Genomic DNA, 20,575 nt, shown 5'->3' with positions numbered 1-20,575 from the left:
TAAGGTGCAAAAATGAGCTTAAATCAAACCCCAACCAAAGCACCTACCAATCTTGTCCAGTCCATAAATATACTTACATGAGTACTTATTATCTCTCCCAGTGCTTTGTACCAGTCGTTGATAACAGTGTCATTTTCAGACTGAATTAGCAGCTCAGTTCCTTGCCGTGTTTTTAGCTGAGAGAAAAAATACAATTCCAGTCAAAGAAATGAAACACACAAACGCAAAAACAGTGGCTGCAGCATGTTAAAATGTTACATTATCATTGCAGTACATGCAAGTTACATGCTAACTCTCCTTGCAAAGCAAAAATACAGCACTAGGGGGAGCCAAAATACAAAAACTGAGCAACGAGTCTCAGTTAACATAAAACAATAAGTTGTACAAAGAAATAAATACGATTCAGTGACTATTTTCTGACAGTGTGTACACATCACCTTTAAATAGAATTATTCATTACATATATATATATATATATATATATATATATATATATATATATATATATATATATATATAAAAAAAAAAAAAAAAAAAACAGGTGTCGTTGTCCATCCATCAACAGTCTAAAGCACCTTTGACCATTGTTCCATACACCTATTTATGTGCTCTTGTGCATATTTTAGCCTTTGTCTTGTGACCTTTTCTTAACAGAGGTATTCTTACTGCAACACATCTTTAAGTCCTGCTTTCAGGAGTGACCTTTATACAATGACACCTGTGCCTTCTGCCAGTTCTGTTGTCAATTCAATGAGTGTCTTCTTTCTGTTCCTTAAGGATATTATCTTCAAGTTTTGCTCATCCTTGTAAGACAGCTTTTTTGGGTCTTCCAGTCCTAGGTTTGTCAATTACAGATGATGTTTCTCTGTACCACGACTATTCTTCAGACACCAAACCTTGAAAATCGACTGATGCAAGCTATTTCACTCTGATTTTCAAGGTTGTTATAATAGTAGAAAACACTACTGCAGGCTTTGAGTAAATTGCTGATGCTCATAATGCATCAGAGTAGGAAAACGCAACATGTCTAAGACTTTTGCACAGCAGTGTGTGTGTGCGTGTGTATAATGTGTAAATGATTTTATACAAGGGAGTAAGGGCCAATCATTTTAGAAAAATAGAAATAAAATAAATGTACCTCCAAGACACGCTTCTTGCTGGATTTGTCTTTTGAAGCCCATTCCAAGATCGCCCCTCTAAGATCCACAATAAATTCGGGTTTAGATTGACTGCCCCCAAACTTCTGACAAGAAAGACAAACAAAAACAATAAAAAAAAGGTTTATGGGAAAACTTTCCAAAAGCAGAAGCACCTCCCCATCTTTACAGAGAAACACTGCATGACAATGTATTGTCATTACACAGTAGAGATAAATAAGGGAGAGTCTAATCACTGCCCACAGGGCAGGAAACCATTTTGTGAACAGATGGGTCTTGTCAGGTAGCTTAGTTAGGAATGCCCTCAGCCACACCTCACCCAAGAGAAAACAGTAAGACTAGTCTGTCCCAAAAGGCATGCTGTAACTTACCAACCCTCTTATCCCCAGGAAAGCAAAGAGCACCCCTCCCCTTCACCACAAACCATTCCCCTGCTGCACTCTTCTCACTATTAGCAAAGGAACTCCCACTGGCTCCGGATTATAAAACGTGCACAGCCTCTTCACTAATACATCCATTATCAGCAGCCACTATAAAATTTACACGCACTGCACATTAGCAACACTAATCCAGTCTCTACAAAATGAAAGCATTTCAACGAACTACCTTTTATAAGTAGATACCCTCTTGTCATAGCGAGTATCACCACACATTTGTATTCCTGTCATTGCCTCCTCTGAAGTGTAATGCATGGCTCAGGGTGGCATAAAGAGAATTCGATATTGAGAAATGTGTTTTTTTTTTTTTTTTTTTTAATCTTTGCAGTATTCCACTACCAATTCACCATATAAACATACACCCACTAGTATGGTCCATATGTAACTTAGCATTATGACATCTGTACCTTGTTTATGTTGGAGACTATCAATACAAAAAGTCAGGTCACTTCAGCAGCACCCCGTTTTTATTAAATTTGAATGTTCACAACTACAGGCTTTGTTACCTACAATCTTTGTACTATGCTACTCAAAGAGGAATGGGTTTGTTTTGTATGGTAGCACCTACCAATGATCAACAGTTTTCCCTCAGTGGTTGTTCATAGGTGCTTTTTTTAGCTTTCGAATAAAATTCTGTGCAAATGTGGTTCCTTTTGTAGACTGCCTTTGTAATTTTGCCCTGCATTCCCCTTATTTTAAACCAAGTTCAGCAAGTGAAGAACTTTTACTCACTGCTGTCGTCCTCCTAATTCATTACATTGTGAGCTACTTTAGTTATCCAGTTGTTTTCTACTATTAATCTCCTATACAGGCACATGTCCTGTATGTTTCAACATCTGTTCCACGTTCTAAATAGTGTTGGATTTTTAATACCACAGCTAACCAAATTCAATTAAGAAATAAAAATAAAAACTACTCCAGGAAATGTACTGTGTGACTACAAAAATAAACACTACATGCTAAAGAAGCTCGCTAGCACTGTTAGAGGTGTTAGTTGTCATACTGTGGGAGTCCTTTTTGAATGATTTCAGCGATTGAGGTATTCAGATTTGTCACCGTTTAGATGAATGTGATATACCGTAACATCTAGTTCAACAGCAGTGATCAATTACTGCCTGTGGGCCAAGCATGGGAGATGAGGAAAAGCTCACCCAATCATTAGTCCCAAATACTGCTTGCACACAAAAAAAAGGTTTTACGGTTTTAAAAATTACACATGCAAAGATTTAATAAAATATTATCACATGTACAGTACTGGTCCTCAGATGCAAACTATCTTCAGTCACAAAATGACCAGGTGCTGCCTGGTATGGAAAAATAGCACTCCATCCCTCACCATTCCCATCCCCAACCAATATTTGAAACAAACACATAAATACATTCAACAGTAGTGCATATCCCTCCACCTCAGATCCCCTTAACATCTCACCTAAGCAAAGTTACATGTGTTAATTGTAGACAGAAAGCATTACTATGTGAGGAGGCATGCAGAGAGAACACATACAGTGGCAGCTGTAACAGGGCCAGAGTTTACATAGGAGACAGCGGGCCGCCACTTGACCGAGCGTTTCCAGTTGGCTAGCAGCGAGAGGAGCAGCTCAGGGATCGAGCCCCTTTGGTAGTACGACTTGATGGAAAGGAGGAAGAAAAGTGGTGATGTCACAAAAAAAGTGCACAGCACAAATGAAGCCAAAAGCCAGACGTGTAAAAAGACCCTGCGATAGATGTACACCCACCCCAATGCGTGCGAAGAGTGTGTAAGAAAATCTAGTTGAAGTAAATCTCCATGTTTTTCACAGTACAGTGTGTGTTGCATGCATCAGTGGTTAGCAGACACTACTCTCACTATCACTGGAACCAAACTTTAAATATGTTTTAGCATGCAAAAAGATAAACTGTTCTTCAGCATTTATATAAATGTATCTTTTCAGATAAAAAATGCTAACTTATTTTCTACCATAAATAATTTTTTGAAACATTTACACAGGATAAAATCCACTGAGATATAACTTCTTATTTACAGGGGTAAAATAGCATGTGTCCAATCTAATTAGCATTTTAAGGCCAAGTTCTATGGTACATACGACCCCACTACTGTAACTTACAAGGGAGCTGCAGAAAACACAGATTTTCCCCAGGTAATAAATAAATCCAAGGACCCTTATTCACAAAACATGAACTTTTTTAAATAGTGATTTTACTTCAACTTACTCAATTTGAACAGAAAAATGTAGATGATTTGTTATGCTCTGAAGGTTGTCTGACCAAAATGTTTGCTAGTATACTTATACTAGTATAGTAGACTGGATCAAGTTTACATTTGTTTTCTAGTTGTAATGATTTAAGTTTTTAAGTTATAGATGCAAGAGTGAGTGATCTTGATTGCTTTAGAAAAACAACAGCGCTAATGTTTAATGAACAAATACATTTGGAATACCAAGGAACAAAGAGTTCATGCAAAAAAATGTTATTTCAAGACTACTACAGGCCCACGCTTCGCTGCACCTGAAGCAGACAAACAGATGTATCACAAAGCTTATTGCAAGACACAAACAGCCGAATCTAAAGCACAGGTGCACTTCAACAGGGATTACTTAATGAAGCACCTACCCAACCAGTCCCGCCACCTTGACCTTTGGCAAATAACAACGTGAAGCCCTGCAGCACAGTCCACGAGGATGTCCAGTTCTTCCTAAAATGACAGTTGAATTATGAATCAAAACTGTTCTATTTCTTTTATCACTCAGATACCCAAAGGTCTACAATACCACTGACAAAGGGAATCCTTCACGCCAGAGACGGTCACTCATACTCCCTCTATTTGAAAACAGAATTATTTTACAGAACACTTTTAAAAGAATAGAATGGGAAGGAAATCCTATTTCTTCATAAATTATGTCTGCAAAAATTAAGCATATTTAACTTAATTGTGTTTGGGAAAGCTTTTTCAAAATATCTTTTTTTGAATAAAAAAGTTATTCTGGATGCAAGAGGAAAACGGTACCAATTCAACATTATTTTTTAAAGGCCCAGCTGCAAGTCTAGATACCATACAAAACATTTTATCGATACCTACCTAACTTTCTTTCCATGTTCTGTGATTTTGGTTACATTTAACACTCCACATTTCTCTGAAGCCTTTAAAAATAAAATAAGAAATGTTACAATACAACAAAAGGTTATCCAAAATATAACTGTTTAAACTGTTTGTGAACATACCCACTAGATGTCTAAGACAGTAAGGTGATTTTTTTAGTATTACGTTTAACATCTAGAGGAAGGCTGAAGAATGTGTCAAGAGTAGCCCTATATTTGTATCTCGGTTTACAGCTGTGCGCTGGACAACGGCCACAAGGATGTTAAGGACCTTCCCCAAGCCAAGGACACAGTGTCCGAGCCAAGACTCCCAACCAGGACCTCTGGATTCCCAGAGTCCTTGACTCTTCAACCACATGATAGCGATGCTGAGATATTCTGAGGATTTCCTGGTCTAAAGCTTCCCAGGATTGAATGATTTTAGTAGATTAGCTGGAGTGGATCATGGAGCACAGTAATAAAGGGAGATAAAACTGGGAATGATGCTCAGTCTCCTGTCCAGCTACATAAACCCATAGAATAAAGATTGGGATTGCGGGAAGGAAGGGAATACAGTAGCAGTGGATACTAACAGCTGTAGGGTGCTTTGGAGAGGAAGGGCAGGAATCAGAATCAGAAAAGCCTTGCTTTGGAGTGGTTGGAGATTCCTAAATAAGAAAGAGACGTTACAATAATTACAGAAATAATAAAAACAAAAACAAAAAAATCCATGTAATACCAAAACAAGTCAGCAAAGTTAGACAAATCATTTAAAGATTGATAAAGAAGCATGTAACAGATCTGATGTCAAAATGCCAATAGCCTAAGATTCTAAAGGAATACTGCAACTTTAATTGATTAGGATTACTTTCCATGAGCAATTTTTTTAAATTTTAATTGTAAATTACAGTTAGGCCCAGGAAGCTGACAGTCAAGAGCAGTATTTGTTTAGTTAGTAGTTCAAAGCAATAGAGACATTAGTTAATTTGATTGGTTTTTAGCAGATTGCTTCAATGGGATGTCTGTTTGATTCGTTTAAGCTGGAAAGACAGAACATTGACAATGAGGGATACTAACTTGTTCATGATAAGGTGGGGGAGCAATAACTCCCGTGTGATGTTCAGATGCATTACGCTTGTGTACGACAGACAACTGCAACAGAATCAAAAAAGTGTGTGTCTACAGTTTTTTTTTTTTTTTTTTTTTTTATTATTTATTTATTTAAACAAGAGAATTACAGATTTTATATCAATTCACTCAATGCCTTGGTCATAAGGAGAACACAGTTACTGACTCAAATACTACATCCAGTTGGAATCACTTCAGCGTTAGTTGCTCAGTAAAATGCTGTTCAACCCTGAACTGAACTAATGATGGTGTTAGTGGGACGGTGCAACTGGAAGTGCCATCTAAAATGGAAAAGTGAAGTAGCCTAATGGACCTTAAAAGATTAATTTCAAAAGACTAGCATCCTGGATAAATATTCAAACACTGGCCGATACAATGCGTGTTAAAACTCACCCTGTGCCTAGGAGCATTTCACAAGGTCTGCACTTTTGAGGCTAGCGTACACTATCCGGCCATGTTGGGCCGGACACCATTGCATGGGATCTATAAGAACTGGTTTATTTGTAATACCTATGACTGTCAGGAATATCTGTCAGTTTGAGTTTCTCCAACCCTCCCCCACCAATGTGGGTCGATCCAGACGCTTTAAGGACTGTGGATAGTATACATTGTATTTTACACTCATGAATGCATTAGCTGAATGCTTGTCTTCTTGGCTTAGTTGATAAGTTTTAGGTTTACACATTACCCAAAACCTGGCAAGTAGAGATTGCATCACATCAGAGATGTCCTATATATGTGAAGCATGTCATGTCCAAAGCAGCATGCAACACGATACGCGTTTGTCCCTTAATGTCTGTAACACTTTGCTCTTTTGGCCGAGGAGTGCTGTCTATTGTAGGTCCCGTTCACCTGCAGACCAGACTGGCACACAGCTGACAGTTTAAACTCAGACTCGCACTAGTACAGTTTAAAACCTGCAGGCAGACATCTAACAAACCTGTGCCCTCCTTCCCTTAAATGCTAATTTCTGGATCACTGATGGCCAGGGATCCTAGGAATCAGTTTGCTGTGGAATAACTCGGAAAAACGCGGATTTTCTATGACAGCACAGAAAAAAGCGTATCCTATGTTCCTGTTTTTCAGTTTCACACATGTAGAGGGGCAAAAAACATTAGAAGGCATTTGTTTATTTGATAATAACCAAATCAATACACGTATCATATACAGTGCTTTGCAGAAGTATTCACCCTTGCAAAGTTTTCACATTTTGTTGACACCCGAGCGTACTCCGACACTTTCAAATTAGACTGTACATGTAGAATCTACAGAAACTACTCCACATTCATAAAGTTAAAAAATGTATATAGAATAGGGCTGCAACGATAAACTCGAAAATCGATATTTTTAGCGATTTTCCTCCTTATGATAATCGATAATAAAACTGGATCATCGATAATGGCAAAGTTTATTACATTTCTGGAATTTATAAACTAAATGTTGCACCAAACTTCCTATCTTGGCATTTAAATTACAGGATGCCACCAAGATGGCCACTTTAAACACCGGACACTAATACCCTCAAGTGCAGCGTGAAACTGATTAATTCTCTTCCAGTTTGTTTTCATAATTGAAAGATGTCTGACAAAAGTGATAAAACGGCAGCTAGAAGTGCTTCTGAGCAGACAATTGTTACACCACCCAGTATGAAAAGCAAATACTGGTATCATCTTGGATTTTGGACGATTGGAGGACAGATTGAAAATGAAAAAAAAAAAAATGTTGAATCTAAATTATGCGAACGTGAACTCCCCTACAATTCAAATACAACGAACATGAGAAGCCGTTTGGAAAAACACCACCCCATTGAGTGCATCAAAATACACAGTAAGGAGGAGGGATCAGAAACGGCTGGGCTTTGGTGTCCTAAACAGCCATGAATGACAGCGTTTTGTCAACAAAACTCTGCTGCTGCATTACCCATCAACGAAGTAAAGCAATTCCGAAATCTCTTGTAAAATTAATCTGCAAAGATATGAGACCCATCAGCATTGTCGAGGGTGATGGTTTCAGGGAATTTTGCAGTGAAATGGAGTCGAGATACCAAATTCCGAGTCGCACAACAATTTCAAGGCACATAGTTAAACTGTATGAGCTAGTTGGACATTTCCTAAGGACAACACACAGTAAGTAACTTACTGTGCATTAACTTACATATTTTTTCATTTGGAAGTTTATATTTTGTGTACCCGAGTAACCATATATACACACTTATAGCTGCCAAAGAACAGTGTGAAACTCTCTCAGATTTTCTCAAAATGTGTGTAAGCACCAACATTCCTCTGCAACAGGCAGTTTTTTTTTTTTTTTTTTTTCCCCCAACAGGGATATATTTGTAATAAAAAAAAAGCATGTTTATTTTATTGATTAATGGCACTGGTAAGCTTGTAACTTGCTTAAAATTTCAAAGTGCAACCATTTTTATTTTATTTATTCAGCAGACGCATTTATCCAAAGCGACTTACACATGTTACATTGTAATATAAGGTTACAGTTAAAGAATAATTAAAGTTATAAACTAAAATACAACAGAGAGATACAACAAGTAACAAGAACAACAATAAATACTTCATGTGTTAACTGTTACTCAATAGTACTGAGTGTGTGTCTTGCAATGAGGCAGCCCTTTTATTTTACTTGCGGAACAATGTAGATTTTTCTTTTAAATCTGAGAATTTCTTTTTATTGCGGAAAACTAGGATCCCTGCTGATCGATCGCACGATCCTAGAGACAGTTCCATGACATTTCCATCAGTTTCTCTTCCCGTCACCCTCACTGGCAGATGACACTATTTCATATCCCCTTCCTAAATGTCAGAGGTATTAGGTATGCATCACGATACATGTGATGGTCCTGATGAGCTGCTAGTATGATGCTTAATAATGTATTCGTACCAACTCCTAACATTCAGGAACCATTGGGTGCACTTCAATGAGCTCTGTTGTGCTTTTGGTCTTGTTACGATATGCTACATCACGTAAAGAAAGTATCCTTTAATATAACAGATTGTTTTCAATACAAGCAGGTACAGCCCCACCCCCCAAAACATTAAAAAACTGGCTTGGCGTAGGCAGGATGAGCAACGGTAAATTCTGAACCTTGCAAACAAACAGAACGGTACTTTACTCCATACCTTGTCACTTAAATCCAGCACGTATGTGCTGTGCCTCCACTTTGTTAACACTATAGGATCAACTTGCTTCCGGTCCAGACTTCTGCTTTTAGGAAATTCTCCCGGCAGTGGTGGCGAGAGTTTATACTGAAAAAAAAAACACAATGACGGGTACCGGTTAATCCCATGTAAAAAGAAACGGGACAGCAGGAGTAAGGAAAATAGAGCACACACAAAACAATACCTCTTTTCATGAACCAGAATATCATTTGTAATTTAAACAGAAAGCAATACTCCAGGTCACTGGGAAAAAGACAGTACAGTCGCTGCAATGTGTTGTTGATTTTCATTATGCTAATTAGATTATAGCTGTTCCATATATAGCTGTTTTGCAGCGGGATTACGGTACATATTGATACAGACATAATATATTAATGATCATCCCTCTGAAGATTTGCATGACTTCAGATGCAAGGATAGAGCTGCTGTTTTTTATTTGTAGTGGCCTAGTTTAAGTTTTACTTCTTAAATCCCCCACCCCATAGTTCATGATGTTTATTTATTTATTTATTAAGCATGAATGACCTACAAAACAAACATTTCTGATGAAGGCACAGGCATTTGTCAACATGAAGTTTAACAGCAGACTGATTGAATGTTTGTATTGTACAAAGTAAACTGTTATTTAACATTAAATACCCACAACAAAATATATGTCCCATGAGTTTGAATCACATTTCTAGAATAGGAAACAAACCACTAGTTGCACTGTGAAACTAATGGGATCAACATGACCCTAATGGAGCCAAATCAGCCTGCAATACTGGAACAAATCATACTGTACACCCATGCAGGACAGTTCAACTCGAAAGTGCTTTCAACTGAAGTGCATATGAGAACACGCAGACGTAACCTACAGTAAGCATAGGGCTATCTGTCCTTTGGGACAATGTGTAATTCCTGGAATGGCCATATGCAGTAGTTCTACAGATATACTGTATATTGTAAGCTTTTTGCTGCATTGTGTATGCTACTGTAAATGCTTTATAGAGATATTAACGTTAATACAGAAGTGCTTACAGGTTTCCGTTCTTCAGCTTGCTTACTCACTTTCGGTAGTTCCCATTCAGATCTTGAACCATCTGCGCTATAGTAATATGGTCGACCTTGTTCATCAACATGTTTTATCCACTGTAAATGAGAATACAATTAAAATACTTCACACAGACGACCCAAGAGAGTGATAGAGAACCTAATGCACAACACTAGGGCTGATAAACAAATCACAAAGACATTTCAAGCAACAATAAAAAAAAAAAAAGCATTATCAGGTAAGAGCACCTATATTATGATACGAACAAGACTTGCCCACATAATTATTCAGTATGAATACCCTTTATCTACGTGGACTATTTCGCAGCCCTCATTAGGGAAGGTGCAGATTTCTTAAGCATTTTTTTATGCAAAAAAAAAAAAAAAAATGAACAATCTGACCCCCACATGTAAACTAAATGGTTGCAGCACAAACATCTCGTTTCTCAACTATGATAACAGTTTGGTCATTTTAGTCTTTTAGCCTCTGCACACTGTAGTCTGCCATATACTCAGAGGTCAGTGTGTTGTTTTATGTTTTCTTTTTCCTTTACTATTGGATTGAATATGGCAGTCATAACAAGATGATGCATTGTTTTTATATATATATATTTTTTTCAATTGAATTGTTCTGCATTCATGTTGCTCTTCCCATCACCTTTGGCAGCTGAGGTTCCTAAGCTTGATCAGATTCCATTATAAGAGAAGCGCGAGAGAGAAAGAGGGAAGAGACAGTCCCCAGTACCTTTTCACTAGTATATTCACTGACATACAAGGTCTGCCCATGTTCATCCAGCTCCTCAGACCAGCCTCGGGGAGGAGACCCATACTGACTATCTGACTGGCTGGAATAAGTGCTATGGCAGTTCTCTTCGGACGAAAGGAGCTAAAGAAAAAACAGCAGTAGGAAAACAAAGGAGAGAGAGAGAGAGAGAGAGAGAGAGAGGTTGTGATTTGGACAGAAACATTTCTAAAGACTACAAGTAAGCTATGTATCCCAGCAAGAAAAAAGAAACCCAGAGGAATTCATAATTTAAAAAAAAAAAAAAAAAAAAAAAAAAAAGTCACCAGAATTAAATCAAATAAATACATAATAAAGATGATCGGCTGAATAGCATAAACGAGCATCTTGCCAACCTGAAAATGCATTTGTGTAAGAATGAATCTAGCAGTTCTGAGCTGTAGATTACTAAGATTTGAATAACATACAGATGTCACTTGATTATTCATAACTGGTTTATCCAAACTAATTCCAGGTTGCCTAATACTATGCACTTGATTGCAAATATCAGACCAAAAAGTAATTTAGACAACTAAGGGGTAGATGTATTAAAGTGTTGCATCTGTCGCAATCACTACAAACCACAGCGGGAAGTGAAGTGTGAAATTTACTAAACAAATGCAACACTGTTAGCATCATTTTAACTAATGCTTTGCAGCCGTAGTTCTTATTTGCACTTTAGCCTTAAATGAATATGTAATTCCGGGCATTCCTGCAGAAATTCGCAAAAACAGGGTGTAGACTCTCAGTGCAAATGAGGGATCAAAAATATTGAAAATGAAATGTACTAAATGTTGCTGGCATTTTCCAGTCTGCTTTTTCTCGTGTGTTACCAGTTGTGCTCAATGTGTTTTTGAGATGAACACCCAAGTACCTAATTCTCACTAGAGTGTGTACTTACAAGCCTTGAAAACACATTTCTATGACATTTCTGGTTTTCCCAGCATCTTGGAAGCAATACAGTGGCTTGCTAAAGTATTGACCCCCCCTTGGCATTTTTCCTATTTTGTTGCCTTACAACCTGGAATTAAAATTGATTTTTATTTGGATTTCATGTAATGGACATACACAAAATAGTCCAAATTGGTGAAGTGAAATGAAAAAAAAAATTTGTTTAAAAAAATTCTAAAAAATAAATAATGGAAAAGTGGTGCGTGCATATGTATTCACCCCCTTTGCTATTAAGCCTCTAAATAAGATCTGGTGCAACCAATTACCTTCAGAAGTCACATAATTAGTTAAATAAAGTCCACCTGTGTGCAATCTAAGTGTCACATGATCTCAGTGTATATACACCTGTTTTGAAAGACCCCACAGTCTGCAACACCACAAAGCAAGGGGCACCATAAACCAAGGAGCTCTCCAAACAGGTCAGGGACAAAGTTGTGGAGAGGTACAGATCAGGGTTGGGTTATAAAAAAATATCAGAAACTTTGAACATCCCAAGGAGCACCACTAAAGCCATTATTAAAAAATGGAAAGAATATAGCACCACAACAAACCTGGCAAGACAGGGCTGCCCACCAAAACTCACAGACCAGGCAAGGAGGGCATTAATCAGAGAGGCAACAAAGAGACCAAAGATAACCCTGAAGGAGCTGCAAAGCTCCACAGCGGAGATTGGAGTATCTGTCCATAGGACCACTTTAAGCCATACACTTCACAGAGCTGGGCTTTACGGAAGAGTGGCCAGAAAAAAGCCATTGCTTAAAGAAAAAAATAAGCAAACACGTTTGGTGTTCGCCAAAAGGCATGTGGGAGACTCCCCAAACATATGGAAGAAGGTACTCTGGTCAGATGAGACTAAAATTGAGCTTTTTGGCCAGAGGAAAACGCTATGTCTGGCGCAAACCCAACACCTCTCATCACCCCGAGAACACGATCCCCACAGTGAAGCATGGTGGTGACAGCATCATGCTGTGGGGATGTTTTTCATCAGCAGTGACTGGGAAACTGGTCAGAATTGAAGGAATGATGGATGGCGCTAAATACAGGGAAATTCTTGAGGGAAACCTGTTTCAGTCTTCCAGAGATTTGAGACTGGGATGGAGGTTCACCTTCCAGCAGGACAATGACCCTAAGCATACTGCTAAAGCAACACTCGAGTGGTTTAAGGGGAAACATTTAAATGTCTTGGAATGGCCTAGTCAAAGCCCAGACCTCAATCCAATTGAGAATCTGTGGTATGACAAAGATTGCTGTACACCAGCGGAACCCATCCAACTTGAAGGAGCTGGAGTAGTTTTGCCTCGAAGAATGGGCAAAAATCCCGGTGGCTAGATGTGCCAAGCTTATAGATACATACCCCAAGAGACTTGCAGCTGTAATTGCTGCAAAAGGTGGTTCTACAATGTATTGACTTTGGGGGGGTGAATACTTATGCATGCTCAAGTTTTCAGTTTTTTTGTCTTATTTCTTGTTTGTTTCACAATAAAAAATATTTTGCATCTTCAAAGTGGTAGGCATGCTGTGTAAATCAAATGATACAAACCCCCAAAAAATCCATTTTAATTCCAGGTTGTAATGCAACAAAATAGGAAAAATGCCAAGGGGGGTCAATACTTTTGCAAGCCACTGTAGACTGCACATATATGCCACTAACCCCTCCAGTTCATTCTGAGCATCTGTGTAAGACCATGATATTGTGAGTTAATTGTCTAGGCTACTAAGTAGACCAAAGTTAAAAATAATAATACTTAAAATAAAATAAAAATCCCTAAAATCACTTAGTTTCAATTTAAAAGAATCTTTTATTCGCATTGTACACCAATGTGTGCAATGCAGCCGCATGATTTATTTTGTGTTACCACCCCAGTAGGCTAAAGCACAAAAAAAGTACACTAGGTATTCATTTGATTTTACTATTGTACTGTATACTGTATAGGCCTACTGTAAGATTTATATTTTTACACAATGTAACGTGTTATTTCAGTGCAATGATTTATATTTAAAACACATCAAACTGTAAATGTATGTGTGTGTGTGATTTTATTGTATTGTTTTTCTCCTGGCCCATCTTAGTACATCTACACTTGAGAGTCTACAGCATACTGTAAAATATATTGAATTTTGAATATTTACAAAGTGAATACTTTTAATAAAACGTCTGTAATCATGACATCAAAAATAACCATGAATATGTTAGAAAGACATGAAACTCGAGTAAATATCGGTAACAGATCTGTGAATTACGTTAAAGATTTTACAAAGTAATGTCACAGTGTTAAAATCATATACTGAATTTCAGTCCTGGTAACAGGAGGCAGGTGGATGTTATGCTTCCAGACTGTGTATTGTGTTCACAGGAACTTCACATTACAAGAATGCCAAAGCCACTGCTGACAGAAAATAAATGAGAGGTTTTGGTTTCATAGTGAGTGATTTCTTTCTGCAGTCAATCTGCCTGAAGAGGATTTGGCAGTCTAAATTTTGAATACAAATTTATAGTTCATTGGGCTGTCAATTAATAGCAGTCAACTTCTGCGATTAACATGATTTTCTTTTTTACGCACATTAAACGCACTCTTGTCTTGTCCCTCTTAGCATACTGTAAAACATTTCCTGCGCCAGCGCAGTCATTGTTTGAGTATAAAATTAGTGACGAAACCACATTACATAGCAAAGCACTGAAACCAAGGATTTTTTTTTTTTTTTTACTACTTTCTGACTGTTCATTGGATAGAAAGAGGCTTACTTGTAGCTACTATCAAAGTCAGTTCCAGTATCACAGAAGTGCATCTAGTCTGCTGTACCACCTGCGTGCTAAACATGCTTTCAATTCTCAAAATACACTTTCTAGTAGTTTTTCTGTCACAACAACAACAACAACAATTGAAACCCGTTAGTTTCGACAGAGTACTCAATTAGAAATTCAGGATCTCTACAAACCCATGTACGCAAGTATGATACTACAGCGTGCTGTTGGGTAGCTATCGACTGCAGACCCCTTAACACTTTAGCTTGGTTTTATTTCAATAACCACATTTATTTTTAATATTTACATTTATGGAGGATATAACCGTTACTCTGGGAATGTTTTACTTAGGTAATTTCAAGTTATTCATATAATTTAAAATTATTATTATTTAAAACAGCAATGAAAAAGTAAATGAGTAAAGGAAACCGATCATTGCAAATGCAGTAAGGGGAGCAATAAACTGACTCCATTGTGATTTAGCAGTTGGTTCAAACAATTTAACGACAATGCTGAATTGTACACAAAACTATAAATAGAATCCAAAAATACGAAAACAGGGTTTTTATGCTGTTTTTTTTTTGGATGATGAAGATGATGATTTTAATGACAACAACATCAGTAATAAAACAAACTTAAATGAGATCGATGCAGTAATTGTATCAATTAAATGTGACTAAAACTAAGATTAAATGAGATTCTTTTTTTTTTAAATCTCAAGATTAAATTGTAATACATTACTTATTTATTTTAATCGCTAGGCAGCCCTATATATGTATAATGCATGGTATATTAAAGAAGTATCAGTCACAGTGTATATACTGCAAATTCCTTACAATCGCCATATCGGTCCAAGATGTGTTCAGAGGACATGAATTAATAGCACCAGTTATCTATCTGATAACCACCAAGTGCCTCTATCGCCCAATGTGTAGGCTAAAGAGGCATAAGAAGCTGGTTCCAAGTAGAAACCCCATCCTGTCTTGATTCAGTTTTGTAACTCTTGAAGCCAATTCTGTTTAGAATAACAACTTTCAGCAAAACCCGACGGATGTCCTTAAATAGTCGTGCTTCAATATCAGACTTCAACATCTAGACCAGAAATGAAAAGGAAGCTAAAGAACTGCCATGGCAGGGTTTCAAAAAAAAAACACCACAATATTACCACCAATTCTTCTTTCACTCTCTTTTTTGTGTGATCACAAGCTAATTACTATAACTTATAGGAAAATCTGAATATGTGATTGGTATTAAGCTCAGGTAGGATGAATTAGGCTCAGTTTAAAAAAAAAAAAAAAAAGGAAGGAAGGAGAGTGTGGTTTTTTGTTCTAAAGTTAGGAAACCCAATTGTATCCAGCAGGGGTTCTGTGTGTCACTGCTGCCCGTGTTACCTCCTGATCCCCAGAGACATGAGGCTCCCCTCGGGTGCTGCTGCTGCTGCTGCTGCTGGTGTCCCGTGCACGAGGGGGCTTCCATGTGCGCTCCTGGGTGGCCCTGTTGAAGTAGTAGTGCCTCCCGTTGAGATCTTTGTGAGTGTCCCACTCCCCGCTGGTTTGCAGGGGCGATCCGGTGGGGACGGGTGGCAGACTGGACTGCGAGATCTTCAGCTCCTGCAGGTTTGCATACACTGGAGACTCGGCTCTGCCCTGGCCTGTCGGGGAAGTGGTCTGCAATGGAAAAGGAAAAATAAACTATTATTATTACTGATGTACATAACGGCAATATATTGTATACTGTAGCGGTGTTTATCAAGATCTGACTTGACTTTTCTGTGTTACAGGCTGGTTGCAGAAGAAAAAAAGAGCAAGGAGGTATCGCTAGCTCAGGGTTCTGCCCAGGCCTGTTGCCACCTGGCTGAAAACCTGATCCTCCAGTCTTGCAGATGCTACTGTGCCTTTAACAATAAGGATTGATTGCACTTCTAGCAGACTAGATCACTTGTGCATTTGTGGGGAAAAAAAATAAATAAATCTTGAAACCACATGACAGCTACGTCTTAACACAACATTTCCAATCAGAAAGTTGAAGGGGCGGGTTTTCTTTGTTAAACACTTTGAGAGGCTAAAACGTTAAAATGATTATTTTCAAAGCAAAAATAGTGAAAATGAATGCAGGGTTTTCAAAATAAACCGGAGATCGGCGCAATCCACTGCCTAATACTATATTTGCGCTGGCTATTTTATTAAACAAATATGATTATTTTTGGGTATTATCATTGTTAATTGCCATATTACTGTAAGGTATATAGTAGATAATATCTATACATTTGCACAAAAGAAAAGCGTGTTCCTTTTGTTGATATCGTAGAAAAAATTTACCCAAATAGAGCAATCATGAAAATAATTAACCCTAAATAAAACCCCTTCAAAGAGTTACTGTAGCAGTGGCACCTTCATTCCCAAACATAATTTGATCAGCTTAGTGTACAACAGACACAACCAGCAGAGCTTCCTCATTTTATAGATTTATGTTCAGATAACAGACAAGTGTGGTTACGACATAGTGCAGGATGTTACAACAATTTACTTATTTTTAACGAAAACAAATACTTGCTTGTAAAAACGTGCAAGACTGAGATCCCCAAGTAAATACCTAAATGTTTTAGAAAGGTACAACCAAACTACAAGTATTTCAGTCCAATCCTGGAAATAATGTCTCAGTCTCAAAGGTTATGCAGTGCACAACAACGGTCATATACTGTAGCACACATCCTCCAGTTCATAAATTCTAATCTGAGCTGAAAGTAAACTTTCAACCTAGAGTGCAAATAGAAATTCTAGTGCCACTACGCCACTTACTGGACTGTCCTATACTCTTTTTACTAACGGGAGCAAAAAGGAATTGTATACCTGCATAACCCATTCCATCTTTACAGTATACTATAAATCAGTAACCTGTTTTCTCTGGAATACAGAAGCAGCCTGACAAGTTCAATAAAGGATTTGCTGGCTATATATACACTGAGAACTGTACTGTACAGAACTTCATGTCTTGCACAATTAGAAAACCACTGCACTTATAATTAAATTGACCTTTTACAGCTGGTTAACAGAATTAGCATCAGTATAAAAAGAAGTAATTAGAAACCAAACAGCTCAATGCTACAAGTACTGTAATCCTCTCTTCTCCTCAACATAGCCTCTGCACAGAAGTTTCAAATTTCCCTATTGATAGCTGGAGGCACACAGCCTTTGACACAGAGAAGGCCCAAAATAAAAATTAGACCCAGTCAGGCACCAACAGCATTGCATTACAATTTCCAAGGTTCAGGAGGCTCTTGTGTAATATGATTCAACTTGACCTACACCCAAACATCCTGATCAGGGATTTTGTTTACCAAAAAAATACCGTCAGACAGGACAGCTACTGTAGGGTAGAATCGAACTTTGCTTCTAGTATCCTCCTACCGCACAGTTGTGTCTCCCATTTTACAGTTTGACCTGCCCCCAGGGTCACACATTCATTCAGTGAATTCAGTTGTTTCAAAGCTGTCCCATACAGAACCCCTTCTCATTTTTTATATATTCTATATATATATATATATATATATATATATATATATATATATATATATATATATATTTATTATAGTTTTATTTATTTAATTTTGCATTTCCATCTGCATGTTCACCTTAACTGTACCTTGCTCATGTTGCATTCTCTGTGAGAATGTTTGCCTTCTGCAATTTAAGAACCACATAAATAACGTGAATCCCTTGTGGTTGCACAGATGATGTTTAGGTGCCGAGACTGGACTGAAGTTCACTATTGATATCATTTTGTAGACTGCAGATTTACTGTGCACAAAAATAAAAAATATAATAAAAGTATACTGGACAGGTCTTGAAATTGCTCTTCCTAAAAGGAAGTCCACACTCACACTGGAACAGCTGTACAGTATATGAGAAGTTATACAATCTCTTTCCATTGTAACTCATAACTGAAAGTGAAGACTACTTTATCGATGGTAAAAAAAGGAAATTGCTACGGAAAATGCTTCGGAATTCTCCTTGGACTGCGTTTAAAATTGACCTACTAAAATCTATGGCATTTTCCAAAACACTACTGTACCAAAAAAAAATATATATATATTACCAACCAACTAAAAATACTGAAATAGCCTAATTCTTCTTTGATTTACGATGTAAAAACATGGACCTAGTGAATTTGGGGTTTACAGTCAATCAAATCAATAGTATAGACAACAACTGTACAGCACTGCTGTGGACCACAGAGCAAAAGGCTATTCTTCAAACAAGTTATTTTCAAAGCAATACTGTATACTGCAGCTTACCTTGCCAGTCTTTAAAATTCAGCTATTTACTATAAAACATTAACTTAACTGTGCCAAGACTGCAGGGAGGTCAAATTAAATTTAGAGTAGTAGTGGTGCAATTTAAAAATGACTTTTGATTGTAATTAATTGATACTGCAAAACAGTTTTAAGATCCTACTGCACTTCCGAAAACATGCATGAGTATTTTCAAGAATTCACCTTAGACCTTAAATGACCTTCCCTACTTTTATTACAACATATTTCACACAAAATAACAGATGCATTACTACTGCTAATAAAAATAGAAGTCCCTTTACTCCACCACCACATTTACAGTAAACTAGAAGTACTAAATAAAAACACCTTCTGTTTCACCTTTAACCCTGGACTGTAGACAAAAACCTCATCGTCCTCCTCCTCCTCTCCTTGCTTATTGTAGCCTTTGGAAGTAGCAAAGCGAATCATGCTGACAGAAATGTTAAAGTTTGCCCTGGGCTACTGCACATCATAAACTTTCATATAGCGCTGCTGCCAAGATCTTGACTACAACAAAACCCAAAGTGCGCACTTCACAATCAGGAAGTGGCATTCATTAACAAACCCACATGATCGTTCCCAGCTTTCATCTGGTCTGCCACTCTAGCCAATGAAAACAGCAGCAGCTTGGAGCCCTTCAACATTCTGACTGCCACACCATCTGAACATTTACTGTACATAGATGATCTCTATGTATGTGTTGCCAGTCTCAGAAACAGTGCTGTCAGTGAATGTTTGTTTTATACTTCCTGTTTTAAGTATTCATAGAGATTGCTGTAAAACAATACAATCCTCTACTAAACAATTGCAGTTACTGCAGCCTGCACATGTGTATTTTAAAATCCACCTCCATTAAACCCTGTTGAACTCTACCCAATAGGTTGCAGACTGTTTCAACCTTTACATATATTATATACACACACACACTGAACAAAAGTATAAACACAACATGTAAAGTCCCATGTTTCACGAGCTGAAATAATAGATCCCAGATATTTTCCAGATGCACAAGAAGCTTATTTCTCTCAAATTTTGTGCACAAATGTGTTTACATCCCTGCTAGTGAGCATTTCTCCTTTGCCAAGATGATCCATCCACCTGACGGGTGTGGCATATCAAGAAGCTGATTAAAAACAGCATGATCATTACACAGGTGCATCTCGTGCTGGGGACAATAAAAAGCCACTCTAAAATGTGCAGTTTTGTCACACAACACAATGCGACAGATGTCTCAAGTTTTGAGGGAGCGTGCAATTGGCATGCTGACTGCAGGAATGTCCACCAGAACTTTTGCCAGAGAATTGAATGTTCATTTCTCTACCATAAGTCGCCTCCAACATTGTTTTAGAGAATTTGGCAGTACGTCCAACCGGCCTCACAACCGCAGACCACGTGTAACCACGCCAGCCCAGGACCTCCACATCCAGCTTCTTCACCTGTGGGATCGTCTGAGACCAACCACCCGGACAGCTGATGAAACTGTGGGTTTGCACAACTGAAGAATTTCTGCACAAACTGTCAGAAACCGTCTTCACCCGACTGTAGTTCGGCGTCGTAACCGACTTCAGTGGGCAAATGCTCACCTTCAATGGCCACTGGCATGCTGGATAAGTGTGCACTTCATGTATGAATCCCGGTTTCAACTGTACTGGGCAGATGGCAGACAGCATGTATGGCGCCGTGTGGGCGAGTGGTTTGCGTCAACATTGTGAACAGAGTGCCCCATGGTGGTGGTGGGGTTGTGGTATGGGCAGGCATAAGCTACGGACAACGAACACAATTGCAT

At 38.0% G+C, this 20,575-nt stretch overlaps 1 protein-coding gene across 17 annotated transcripts in view; it reads right to left on the bottom strand.

Annotated features, from left to right (window-relative positions):
- Nucleotides 1–20,575, bottom strand: part of LOC121314095 (rho GTPase-activating protein 12-like) — a 67,782-nt gene that overhangs the window by 7,922 nt on the left and 39,285 nt on the right. For 4 of the 17 annotated variants that reach the window (XM_041246968.1, XM_041246970.1, XM_041246969.1 and 1 more), the window contains 11 exons: nucleotides 15,869–16,144; nucleotides 10,748–10,888; nucleotides 9,991–10,101; nucleotides 8,932–9,057; nucleotides 5,747–5,821; nucleotides 5,263–5,337; nucleotides 4,671–4,732; nucleotides 4,205–4,286; nucleotides 3,099–3,221; nucleotides 1,139–1,243; nucleotides 78–176 (listed from right to left, as the gene is read on the bottom strand). In XM_041246968.1, the coding sequence (XP_041102902.1) occupies nucleotides 78–176; nucleotides 1,139–1,243; nucleotides 3,099–3,221; nucleotides 4,205–4,286; nucleotides 4,671–4,732; nucleotides 5,263–5,337; nucleotides 5,747–5,821; nucleotides 8,932–9,057; nucleotides 9,991–10,101; nucleotides 10,748–10,888; nucleotides 15,869–16,144 (1,275 nt within the window). Of the gene's footprint in view, nucleotides 1–77; nucleotides 177–1,138; nucleotides 1,244–3,098; nucleotides 3,222–4,204; nucleotides 4,287–4,670; nucleotides 4,733–5,262; nucleotides 5,338–5,746; nucleotides 5,822–8,931; nucleotides 9,058–9,990; nucleotides 10,102–10,747; nucleotides 10,889–15,868; nucleotides 16,145–19,116; nucleotides 19,313–20,575 lie in introns of those variants that run through there. The other 13 variants (XM_041246983.1, XM_041246984.1, XM_041246971.1 and 10 more) reach the window with 13 other exon arrangements.

The sequence above is a fragment of the Polyodon spathula genome, chromosome 4, assembly GCF_017654505.1.
Source record: "Polyodon spathula isolate WHYD16114869_AA chromosome 4, ASM1765450v1, whole genome shotgun sequence".
Lineage (NCBI taxonomy): Eukaryota > Metazoa > Chordata > Actinopteri > Acipenseriformes > Polyodontidae > Polyodon > Polyodon spathula.
This window is presented reverse-complemented; position numbering and strand designations above follow the sequence as displayed.